The sequence below is a fragment of the Caenorhabditis remanei genome, chromosome V (genome assembly GCF_010183535.1).
Source record: "Caenorhabditis remanei strain PX506 chromosome V, whole genome shotgun sequence".
Classification (NCBI taxonomy): Eukaryota; Metazoa; Nematoda; class Chromadorea; order Rhabditida; family Rhabditidae; genus Caenorhabditis; species Caenorhabditis remanei.
The window spans coordinates 6,193,337-6,205,800 of record NC_071332.1 but is presented as its reverse complement, the minus strand read 5'-3'; the positions used below and the strand labels follow the sequence as shown (position 1 = coordinate 6,205,800).

At 37.4% G+C, this 12,464-nt stretch overlaps 3 protein-coding genes across 3 annotated transcripts; all 3 read right to left on the bottom strand.

Moving 5' to 3' along the window:
• Window positions 1–1,724: 1,724 nt before the first annotated feature.
• GCK72_017664 (uncharacterized protein) lies at window positions 1,725–2,716 on the bottom strand (the record flags this gene model as incomplete). The annotated part of the gene is made up of 2 exons (XM_003112630.2): window positions 1,725–2,301; window positions 2,352–2,716. 2 exons carry the CDS (start codon window positions 2,714–2,716, stop codon window positions 1,725–1,727), a joined length of 942 nt encoding a protein of 313 aa, XP_003112678.2.
• A 1,414-nt stretch (window positions 2,717–4,130) lies between these two features.
• On the bottom strand, window positions 4,131–4,533 carry GCK72_017663 (uncharacterized protein; the record flags this gene model as incomplete). Its single annotated transcript, XM_053732195.1, has 2 exons — window positions 4,131–4,335; window positions 4,388–4,533. 2 exons carry the CDS (start codon window positions 4,531–4,533, stop codon window positions 4,131–4,133), a joined length of 351 nt encoding a protein of 116 aa, XP_053581108.1.
• A 1,505-nt stretch (window positions 4,534–6,038) lies between these two features.
• On the bottom strand, window positions 6,039–8,722 carry GCK72_017662 (uncharacterized protein; the record flags this gene model as incomplete). Its single annotated transcript, XM_003112460.2, has 5 exons — window positions 6,039–6,134; window positions 6,183–6,313; window positions 7,588–7,704; window positions 8,508–8,592; window positions 8,645–8,722. 5 exons carry the CDS (start codon window positions 8,720–8,722, stop codon window positions 6,039–6,041), a joined length of 507 nt encoding a protein of 168 aa, XP_003112508.2.
• Window positions 8,723–12,464: the final 3,742 nt, after the last annotated feature.

Genomic DNA, 12,464 nt, shown 5'->3' with positions numbered 1-12,464 from the left:
TTTTTTTAATCCAGAAAGACTTCTCGAATTCAAAATATTGTTTATCAGCACCGATGGTCTTCTGACAAGATTTTGGTAGCATTCTGATTCTCTCCGCGTAGACCATCCATTTGAGATTATTTGAAGAGGGAACTTGTTTCTATTTGATATCCCCTTTTCATTCGGATTTTTTCCGGTTTAAATGACCTTGGAGTCAAGCAAAACGTTTTTTATCAGAGAGAAGAAGGCTGGATAAGTACGTTGAATTGAAAAAACTGTCCAGCCAGATGATAACAGTTTTCGTGGGTTACTTTCTCAACACTTGAAAAAAGTGTTGTCATACCAAAAATGTCTTTGTGTTATATCTCCCCGTCTTGGAGTCACATGATTTTAAGTTTATTGAAATTTGAAACGTGAACATCTGATGTTACTTCCCTTACATTGTTCAGGAGTTCCTACCACTACTCCCAGAGTACTGAGTATCAGATTCAAAAAACCACTTTTTCAGGTTTGAGAACACCCAGAGAGCGCAAATCTCAGTCCACACATTGTACTTTCCTCACATCGTTAGAGTAAGAACTCCACTATTTATTGTTAATAAATAAATAGCCCGACCATACGCGTGTTGGGTGGAAAAGTACTAAGAACCAACTTAGGTCCATGTGATGTGCCATCCCATATTGATTCAAAACGTGTGGTATGTAACGACGAATTTTCTCATTCCGATATATGGTTTCCATCCATGAACTACAATTACATAAGTCACCCTTAATAAAGTTGACAACCTACAGGTGGTTTGACACAGGTTCGCTTATACGATTCCCTGCTATAACTCCAAATCTAGATCTGACTGCTGAAAGAGAAGAACTTCTTAAGTCAAATCCAAGTTTCTTGTTTCGAATCTTTTGAATCAAAATGTATTTGCGTTAAAACAAGGAGACCTTTGTTAACATACATCAACAACTTTCTTTTGAATGACCTAGTTTTCAGACCAGAAACGAATGAAAACAAAATAGCGTTTCAAAGACGCAAAAAGTTGCTTGTAAATCAAAGCTCCGCTCTCGGCGGGAAAAAAGCGAGAAGTAAAACTTTGAAACTGTAACAAGTACTTGAGTTGGTCTACCAAACACAAAAAAGACCATATCGAAAAACGACTCCTGTGCCGAGAAATCAAAACGACAACCGGCAAGCTCGAAAATTGCAGAAAATTATGAATCAACCTAATAGTTTCAGAGAGGTCAAAAATAGTCAGCCGCTTTCGCTTTTCTGTTTCCTTCACCGTCTCGCAGTTGAAAAGCTCAAATCTCAAAAACTATCTAACAATAAGTTGTCAACTACGAAACTACAGCTCTATATCTGTTCAGTTTTTCTGCAAAATCTGAAACAAAACCGACAATCAGAGATTCTGTGACTTACCTTCCAAGATGATCATTTTCAAAATTCGATAACTGAATCTCTAATCTTCCCAGAACAGAAAATAAATACATTTCCATTAAAAAACACCCAATATTTGTTCTCGTCACTGTATCAAAAACACAAAAAACACAAAAAACTCGAAAGAAAACACAGATTTCTCGCAACACCTTTCGTATTTGACAAGCTCTCACTGTATGTCGTTCTACTCGAAAAACAACAATCGTCAACTCACGAATGTCCACTTTTGATACTTTCATTGGGAAATTCGGTCTTGTTTCTGAATTAGAAAGAAGACAAATAATAGTTTATTCCTTTAAAAACCAGAACAATCAAACCCTATCATCTCTTACAGTTCTATAACTTTTCCGTAGCGCAGGCCGGTTAAATGAAGGGTTATTATGTGCAGAATGAAATGAAAGAGTCACTGGATCAAAAATAAGTGTTGTCGTCTGCTTCCTCGGTGCTCTGTGAGCTCTTCCAATTGCCTGTTGAGATATGTGAAACGTCGGGGAGATTAGTTTAGCAGATGCATCTAACTTCTCATCAAACAACTGATTCGGCACGGAAATATTGCTCAAATCGTGGAAACGAGCAGTGGATTCAAACAAACGAGTAGAGATTTTCGGCTCATACAACTTCATCGTCTTCTCACACGCAGCTCCTTCGAATCCATGTGGACATTCACAGATAGGGAAGTCTGCTGTCATCTTCGAATCGAATGAATTCACACATTTTCCTCCGTTTTTACATTTACATATTCCACTGTCAACTGGCAACTCGATATCACATTTTGACCCACGAAATCCGATTGGGCAACCAATATTTCCAAGGATATTGCATCGTCGACCCATTGCTCTCGCCTGCTCTTCATCACAGTAACGACCACAGTGAGGGCCGAAATAGTTTCTGGAATGAAACTTCGAAGATGATCAAAAATAGAATAAGCCTCGACTTACGTGTCACACTTGATATCAATCCTGAAACCACTGAATGGCAGACCTGCCTTCGGAGTGACAATACTCATCTTTTGAGTTGAAAATATTTTTGGATTGATCACAGAATCCGTCAGTCCGATTTCTTTCACCGGGCCACTCCTGATAATAATATTAGCCGGTTGGTCAAATTCAATTGGCACATTTGTGAGAGCCAATTCATAATAAGGAGACAGTGGAATCTTGTGAAAACTTTTGTCTGCTCCTACAGTAATCTCAACAGTAGTATTCAGAACTCGAACATAAGGACTAGTCAATCGAATTTCCAGGTAACCAGTGCATTTGAATATAGGGACAAATATAGAAAAGAGTAGCAGAGTGGTAAACATTTTGTTGTGAAAGGTTGGCTCCAACTCAAACTGACCGTTCGAAAACCGGCGGGCGGGGATGGCTCTTCTGTTTGTTTGTCACTTGAGTTACGGAGAGGAAAGGTGTCAACTTTTGGGAGTTCGGTATAGGGTTAATGAAGGAGGTTTAGGGAAAGTATCAAAGTTTTAAATAATCGGTTTCAACTTTTGTGATCTCAACGAAAAATTTCAAATCTGAAGGTCGAAATCTAGGCTAGAATAGCATCTTCTTTTTTTCAGTTTTTGGATTTCAAAACTTATTTTGAGTTTCGGATTACTAGTTTGAAAAGCTTCCGAGGCACCCCAGACAATCTTGATTCCCTAATTTTTAGTTTAGTTCTGTAAGTATAGACTTGTTGATCTAAAAGAAACCACTTTTGATACTTCAAAATCTCACATTTCTCCCTTTCACAACGGGTGAAAGTGTAACTGAATAAGTACTTAATCACCCAAGAAATCTCGAGACACCATCCCTTTTAGTACTTTCAACATACAATAGAACAGTAAATGTATCAGCAGTACATCTGAAACACCCATAACCACCAATGTCATTTACAGTTTTTAACGAGATTCATATTATACCTAACGGAATCTCTATCTCTTCGATTCTCTGTTATTACATAACATTCATTGTCCAAAACCTGCTGCCGGGTAGTCGGTAGTTGACAGGTAACACACACAAAAAAAGACAGACAAAGGACGTCGAGAGGGGTAAAAGGGATAGGTCATCTGAGGGAAACGAGATTACACTCTGAACTTCAACGATGCCATCTCTCTCTCTATTTTCTACCACTTTGCCATTGTCCCGTATTTACCTAAATTTCTCTTCCTCTTCGTCTTCTTCTCCTTCTTCTCCATTTTTCATTTCCGAACTCTCACCTTGAAATGACTATTCTATTTCAAATGCTATGTGAAGCACAATCCGCATCTCGATTGGTTCCAATCGTGGCTCTTTTTCTCGTCAGATATTTTGTGATTCAATTTTCATCAGTGGAAACGATGGAAACAGTGGAATCGACAGCGATTCAAGGACAGTAGTGAGAATTTTTGAAGAATCTAAAGTAGTCAGTGATGAAATACCAATGAAATTCAATTTTGATCTCAATACTTTTCTTAAAAATAAATGGATATTTTGAAGGTCGAAATTTCAGATTTAGAAGATTACAATGATTTTATTGTGCAACAAAAAAGAAAAGATATTCATACATTTTTGACGAAACCCAATATAAAATAATACAGTGATGAACCTGAAATGATGTTGAATAATATTGAAATATACACGAGACAGCAAAAGAAGATACGAGTTGGAAAAATTTTAAGAACATTTTGTTATAGGATATTTGTACACTGTAAACTGGAAGTTCTAGAAAACATATTTATCAAAAAAACCATAAACTCATATAAAATACTTGGAGTATACTCTATCATGAGACACTTCATCAGACTTTGAAACAATCTTCATTCTTCCGTAATTCTCGAATTTCGTTGAAAATGTTAGAATGCACTCATCTGATCGTCTGATGATATGACATCTGGTTTCGTACAACTCGAAATCGTGTATTTGTTCTTCAGCTCTTATTCTATACCAACTGATAAGCAGCCTGGAAAATATTTAATTTATTTGAATAAGAAATTCCTTTCAATATCACTCACTCTGCATCTGCATCATGTTGTTCAGTTGGTTTGATTTCAGCATTTGGCTCATTGACACAGTAATCAACATCTAGACTCTCAGAATATTCAATTTGCAGAGTGGACCATTTAGGTGTCCATCCTTCCTTCCATTTTTCAATCAACATTTTGCATTGATCCTTCGAAAAGTTTGATTTTTGTAATCGGATAAATGAACATCTCATTTCAAATACAATGTTGATATCCACCCAATGAGAATGTGTTATGATTAAATATTTTGGATGATTCTTCAAATTAATAATGTTGAAACCAAACTGAGGGCTGAATTCGAAATCCAATTTCAGCGTTTTTTGAGCATTTTGTCGATTCAATATAGAAGTAATGAGGTTTTCCTCCATCCTTCCCAGAAGTTTATTGTTTTCTAGAAAACAAGTGTTCAGACGACTATTGTTATTTTGGAAAATAAACAGCTCTGTTATTAAGTCAGTTGTCTGCTGATCGAAATGTTGAAATTCCAACATAATATCTTTCAAAGAAACTTTAAATAACTCTGATAAATGCATAACCCATTCATGAAAAATAGAAATTTCTCGATGTTCCGCAGATAAGTGATACTGGTGGGTTGGAATGCGTGTTCTGAAATATTTGTCTTGAAATATTGTCAAATAAAGACGATATTGACCCACCCAAAAAAGTTGAATGTGTTGCTTATTTCTGTAGGCTCCCATGACGACAAACGCAAGCTGTTTTTCCCAATTGCAAACCAACTGGATCCAATAAAATATGACAATCGGTTGAATATCCATGACAGATTACTTTTTGGAAATCTTATAGTCCACGTGGACCTATAACCGTGAAAGTAAAAACTTATTTCTAAATTGAAGGAGAATCTCAATTGAAAAGAGGATATTCGACTGTTCCATTGTTTCTTACTACGGCTTTCTTTGCACAACATTTTCATTGATTTGCTGCACATCGACATTGCTATTCTGAATTGAACCGTTAGGAGAACTCAAATCATATCAGTAAAACTTACACTTCAAAAGGATTCAATAATTGCAAACATTTGTTCAATGCAATGATAGGAAGACGAAGAAGTGGAAATTTCGAGAAAGTCGCCATATTCTATTTGAGCGAATGGATGCAAAAAGTCGAATGGCGTTGTGAGAAAAAAGGTGAACGAGAGTGACGGTGGAGAGGGTCGATAGACAAATGTTGATTCATTGCGGGTAGAAGACGTTGGGGGATGCCAGACAGTTGGTGCACAGTCCTTCTCTGCAGTAGATACGTATTTACACTGCCTATAGCAACCGAAGGAAAAGACACAAAACCGCAATGTCTGATTTCAAAAAAAGAAAGGAAGTATTATGAATATTCACTGCAGATGGTAATTACAGTTTCAGAAGATTCGGCAAAATTTAAGTCAGTTACAGATTTTTTAGTTTGATTTTCTCTCATTCTTCCTATGTTCCAAGCTTTCAAACTCGAACTTATAAAACCAATGTGTCCACAAATAAGCAAGGAAAACATCTTTAATAAATTATTATTAGATTGAATCAAAAGAGGAAAATGAAATAACAATTAGTGCATACAATTCGAGAACTGATTGTGAGAAAATGAGTGTGAATTATTAATTGATGAGGTCTTCTCTAGATGTCGTTTCTTTCAGTTTTTAAGCAAAATCTCCGCTGATTTCTCTTTCGATTGACCATGGATCGGCGGCTACTGGAATATGTCCCTCTCCGGCGTCAACGTAGCACTTCTCGATCTGAAAATACATTCGATGAGTTATAACCAACGAAGACAGTTTAGTTACCTCAATAGCATCTCCATGACAGACAACACGAAGAGCTGGTCTTCTGGAGACACAAGTACGGACTCTAGATCTCTCTCCATTCTGACAGACTGACCATGAAGTCCACTCAGTCCACTCTCCGAACGCCAATCCTGAAAAATAAGGTTTCCATTTTGAAAAACAGATAAAAAAGGATTAGAATTGAGATGAGAGGCGTGGATAGACGACACTTTCATCTCTCGAGGGAATCAACAAGAAATATTGAAACTTGCGAATCAAATCGAATTATAGCATCTCCCGATGTTTTGCTTTTTTATGTATATTTTTCTTATTTTCACGATTTTAGTTACAAGTCTATGAAATGGGATTTCTATTTCTTTCCGTGTTTATAATTTTAAAACTTATTCTAGTTGCACAAAATGGTACAAAATGAGTAGAAAACTGCTGAGAATTTCTATTCACTCACTTTTAACTTGCTCCAGACAGTATGATCATTCTAATTATTTTTTTGATCTTACTATTAGATTTGGTTACGAAACTTACAATTATTTTAAACCGATAGATAGTTAAGATGATGCTCTTATTAGAACGACATGGTGTTTTATCTCCAAGAAATAAGCTGAGAACGCCTTTGAAACTAGAAATGTCAGTTTTATAATACTCTTGAGAAGTGTCTCTTTCTCTCAAATCAAAATCATTACAAAACGATTTAATCACTATTTCTCTGGGCATATTTAGTTTTTTGAAGTCAACCTGAATCTTCCGGATAATTGGAAAAATGAATTCTGATTGTGAGCATCCAGGAAATGCTCTTCAGATAGAAAGATTTTAATGGAAAATTCTAAAAACTTTGAAACTCGATTCTAATAAAGAAACTATAGACTTTCTTATCGAACTTTAGCAAAAACAAAAACGAGGAAGAAGAAGAAGCCAAAACTCTATTTTTTTTTTGAAGTTCAAATTTGACCCTCTTTCTAAATCACTAAAAATAACATTTTTTGAAACCGGAAGCAGAATCCAAAAAAACGTTCCAAAATATGTTCAATGGCTTCCAGCTCTACTCTAAACCTTTGCAGATCTTCTTCCTTACCTAAATCTCTAATTCTAAATAGGATTTGTTGCTAATCTTATAAATTCAAGCACATAAAAGTTTACCCTCTTTCGGTGTCCTCTTTCAATAACTAATTCACATTGTGTCTATTCTCCTGGTTTCCTATTCTTCTAAAATATTCTCCCCCTATTTTTCTGCCCGCCTTCTCCTTCTTCTTTCTTCCCCATTTTTCCCATTTTTCTTGGTGTCTTAAACCGATAGTAATTTTGTTAAAACGTGTCTCTCATGGCTCATGTATTTCTCCCCTGTGATATTTTTGTTGTTTTTTTTTCACAAGTCTGGATTCGCCCTTCTCTAATTTGGCTCGTCGCTTACTCTCTGGGATTCTTGCTGGATTTCCGGATTGCATTTGTGTTGGCAAGTCGATTGAAATCAATGCCTCGTTTTGTTTTACTCCCGCTGCTTTGGCACGGACTTCGGCTATTTGGTCATCTGGAATTGTTCAGTTTAGACTCTTTGAGGTTTTGTTTTGAGGTGTCAGAAGATTTAGAGATAATGCCTAAAAGTTATCTGACTAGTGTTATGGGGAGCAAAACTTTAGCAACTTTGCTCCTATGAAATCGTAACAGATCAAATTAAGACGTCACAAGAAAAAGATAATGTGCGTTATTGTATTTTCAAGTCTCTAGAAATACAGATTTCCAATTTCACAAAACCATCAGACTTAATAGAACATGTTTCTATAAAACGAATTCCAAGCATTTTTGATCGATTTCCGCGGAGCATAATTGTAGAAATTTCGAGAGATATCTAACTAGAATTTCCTATATTTCATGGTCAAGCTTGCCCGGAAAGCGGCCAATCAGCTTATGGCAATCTAGGCTCATTCGATCTACAATTTTAAATTTTCAACGCATATTCTATTCCGTTATGTTAGCGAACCCCAACCCTCTAGAATTGCTCTATAACTCTAACCTCAGTATGTACTTACTTGAACAAAGATTGACACCCATTACATAAATGTTTCAAGATTTCCAGATAAGACTTATTTTTTATTACTCTTTTCGAATCCCTCCCCCCCCTCACCCCCTCTCCATTCTTGCAACAACTCCCAACCAAAACACTAAAAACAATTGAATCCACCAAAATATTTGTTCACAATTAGTCTGCTCACCCCCCTCTACCTCCAGGTAAGTCTCAAATTACTTTTGAATGATTTTGGCAGCGAAACAACTAGTCCAATTCTATATCATATTTCTATTTTTCTGATCGTCTACTTTTTTGTTTCAACTCACTTGTTACTGCGGATGCTGGCTGAAGTGGGTGAAATGATTCGACCAAGTCAAATCGTGCTCGGTCGTAGGCTCCGAGATTTACTGCCTGGAATACTCATTTCTTGGTTTTCAAAACGAATAGATTCTCGAAAACTTACGTCTTGATCATCAATGTTAACTGCAACTGGAATAGCTGTGATAAGTGGTAAAAGAGCGAGCAAAATGCACCGGTTCATGGCTGAAATTGAGTGAGATTCAATTGAGAAAGTGAAGGAAACTATGGGAATATATAGGGAGAAAATGAATGAGAACAACAACAACATGCTAATAAATCAAACCAATTCATTTTCACTAGCTAAATCTGGTCATTAAGGCGTGACTAATAGTTCTAGATTCTTCTGAATCGCCTAATAATCACCCCGGTTTCTAGTAAGGAACGGGTACGGAATTGTTGCGTAATACGTATAGATTGCGCAGTCAAGTGCGTTCATTCTATTTCTATCCATGAACGGTCGCCGAGATGATAAGAAAAAGGGAAGGAGAAAATTGAGACAATTATAGGATAAATTTGGATAGAAAGGTAGTATACCCGTAGATACATCTTCTTCTGTATTTGTACACTTGTGGATGACAAAAAGAGTGTGAAGAAGGGGGCCGTCGTCATATAGTCATCCGGAGGGCGGAGGCACCATTCACGGAGACTGGTGTCGATAACGATAAAATGGGTTGAGGGAGAAGCGAGAAAAAAATCGAGTTTTTGCTATGTTGTCCGCTTGTTTGATGGATCATCAACCTTCGCTTTGGATTTCCATGGCTAACTGGATTTTTTCGACAATTTTTCCGTCTAATCATTATTGAGAAGCATTTTTCCGTGATGATCAAGACCTTTTGAATTGGGAAATGAGAGAATAAAAAATCGAGAATGGGCGGAAACGAGATTCGATACCGGATGGTTGAGGAATTTTTGAGGTTGGATGATGCCGATTCTAGATCAGAAAGAGGAATTTGGGTAGTGGGTAATTGAGGATTCTGATTACAGTACGATTTCGAGGAATGGAAATTTGATATTCAGAAAAACTGGGAGGTGTGGAGGAGAACGTGAAAAAGGGAGGATTTCGTGGAAGAGCGAATTTTCGGGAGAGTTTGGATTTGAATTTGGAAACCTGTTTCAAGAAATTTGAAGGTAATTTCAGAAGGAATTCCGCTAGAGGTTCCGGTTAAGAGTTGAAATAAAGTCTAGATTCCCGAAAGATTTTGAGACTTGTTTAAAACTTGTCTAAAGCTTGAGCATGAGATCTGTCTAGAGCTTCGCCTGATTATAGACAACATTTTATCTGGAACTTTCCTAAAACTTGCTCGGCTCGGACTGCCCAAAGCTAACCATATCCCGTCTAAAGCTTTTTTAAGGTTTGCTCTCCTTAAAGCTGAGCTCTTCAAAGACTGGTCCAAGACTTGCCTAATTCCTGCCCGAGTCTTAAATAGAACATGGCTAACCTTTGCTATTAGCGGGGCTAATGGTTGTTTAAAACCTTGTACGAGGTTTACTCCAGAGCTTTTGAGAAGCTGGTACTGTTCTTGCCCACAGTTTGTCTAAGGAAGTTCGAGCAAAAAAGTAAAATTGGAATCCAGAAAAGAAAATATTCGAAAAAATTCAGTAAGACAATCAAAATGTATCCCGTCATATCTCGAAGTGTATCTACATATTCTCACTTTTATCCTCCCTCCCTTCTCTTTATTTTTCAATCCATCATCCATCATCTCTTTATGTGTTCCCCTCCGTTATCATTGTTGCCCTTTCGTAATTTCTTCATTTTGCAGGTATTCCCACCCACTCGACATTATGATTATTGGCGACAAGATCAATCGGGACGAGGCGAACAACAGGTACGTTTCGGGAGAAAAGAAGAAGGTGTTGATAGTATCCATGAGTGAGAGATAGGAATGCGCGTGCCATGGATGAATACGGTCTCTCTCACTATTCCCCTCAAATGAAAAAGTGCATTACACAAGGGGGAGGTGATAAAGAAACAGAGGGAGGAAGATGATGATAACCGGTGTATGGATGTTGCCTTTTTCCTCCTCTATTACACTTCATTGCTGGAACTGGATAATGACGACTTGTTGAGTGATGAAGGAACATGTCTGGGAGGGAATGAGTGTTCAAACGGTGATTAGAACACAAGAGAGGATAATCAGTTTGATTTCTTCTGAAAAAATGGAGAAGAATCAGTGAACAGAATCAGAAGAAAATAAATTGGCTGGTGAGCTTGAAAATCTGAATATAGGATGCGAGACATTTCAGAAACCAGGCATTTTGTACGGTAGGATTACGGTAGCTATGGTACAAGAAAAAACAAGAAAGTTGGAACCAAATCTCGTAACTGTGTGACGTTTTGAAATAATACGTTTTGAGACCAGACGATTTTGAATGAAACAACAAGTCGAATTTGGTCATTACACTTTTAGATCCTTGCTAGAGAGAAAACTGTTAAAACGCACCAGCACCTTTTCAGAATTCAAAGAAAACTAGTACAATAGTGCTGAAAAAATGCAATGCATCTCTGAAATCTTTGCACGCCTAATTTCCCTCAGCGTTCTTTTCCTGTTGTGCCTTCTGACTACGGAGAGCACCAGAGCTCTCCGCCCTACAATTTGTCACTTTTTGTCCCATTTTATTCATGAAATCCGCCCTCATTCACTTCTTCGTTCCCCACTACTTCTCATCACTCTTCCCATTCAATTTCCCTTTCCACGTAACCAGATTTGCGAACACGTCAAATATGCAAAATCGTTCGGTGCTCCTTTCCTAGTGCATCCCAACTCCTTGTTCCGTGGATTCTCGTGCCCCGTTGCGAGCAATTGAATTTGTTATTATTTGGTGCCTATATTTCTACTCTCTGCACACACACAAAGTCGTCAGAAGGAGACTCACACGTTCTGTCTTTTGTTTTTTTTGTCACACCTCCACCAGCCCAACATCACACGAATATTCTGTTTGAATTCATATTCCTGGATTTTGTGTCGAAATTTGAAAAATGTGAGTTTTTGATGTTTTTAAATGAGTTTCATTATGTGGCTGTGTCGTGGAAAGCTACAGTAATGAACTGTCTGGCTGGAAGTCTTCTATCAGTCGACTTCAAAAAGAAGACAAAGTTTAAAAATGAGTTCGGGGAGCTCCGAGATAAATCTAAAAGTCTTGCCTTTCAAGATCATTCGGTTTACTCACGTCTGTTTTGAGTCAAGAGGTAAAAATACCTATGGAGGTCATAAAAAGAATGCAAACGCGCTCCAATCAAACTTTTTAGTATTAAAAGAATGGGATTTTCAATCGAAATATTTTACAAACTCCGTATCTGCGTATTACGTTTTGAGTTGCTACGCCGTCGCTGAGCAGTCAATACATAGGTTCTCGATGCTTGACGTATTGCAAAAACTGATGGATTTTAAACTACCGTGATGGCAAATTCCGTATCCACGTATTGTGTCTCCAGTCGCTACGCAGAGAAGAACGTAGCTTTGCACCCAATCAAAATCTGCAAAATACCAGCTTAAAAACACGACAATCACCAAAAAAGAAGAAAATATGAACACCAGATCTCAAGACTCATCAGATTCCATTATATTCTTCATCACCTGGCTCCACATATCGAAAATACGAAAAAAGTTGAAAATCTAAACTCAAAATTTGCTACTGTTCACTGTTTCTCGTCGGGTTCTGCAGAAGAAAAATCCGAAAATACCACTTTTTGCAACACTTCTCTCCCACCGGTGTGAGTGCTTGTGTCCTTTTCTTCTCAAAGTCATTAAATTAAAAATGCGTTTCGAAACGCCCTTCTCTCGTATGTTTTTTCCCAGGAAATGGTAGGCGCATAAGTGATGAGCAAGTCCTTGGGCTCTTTTTCAACCCCAGCATTTCTCACTGATTGTTTCGTGTAGTCTTCCGCTTCACTTCTTCTTTTTCTATTTTCTCTTCTCAAG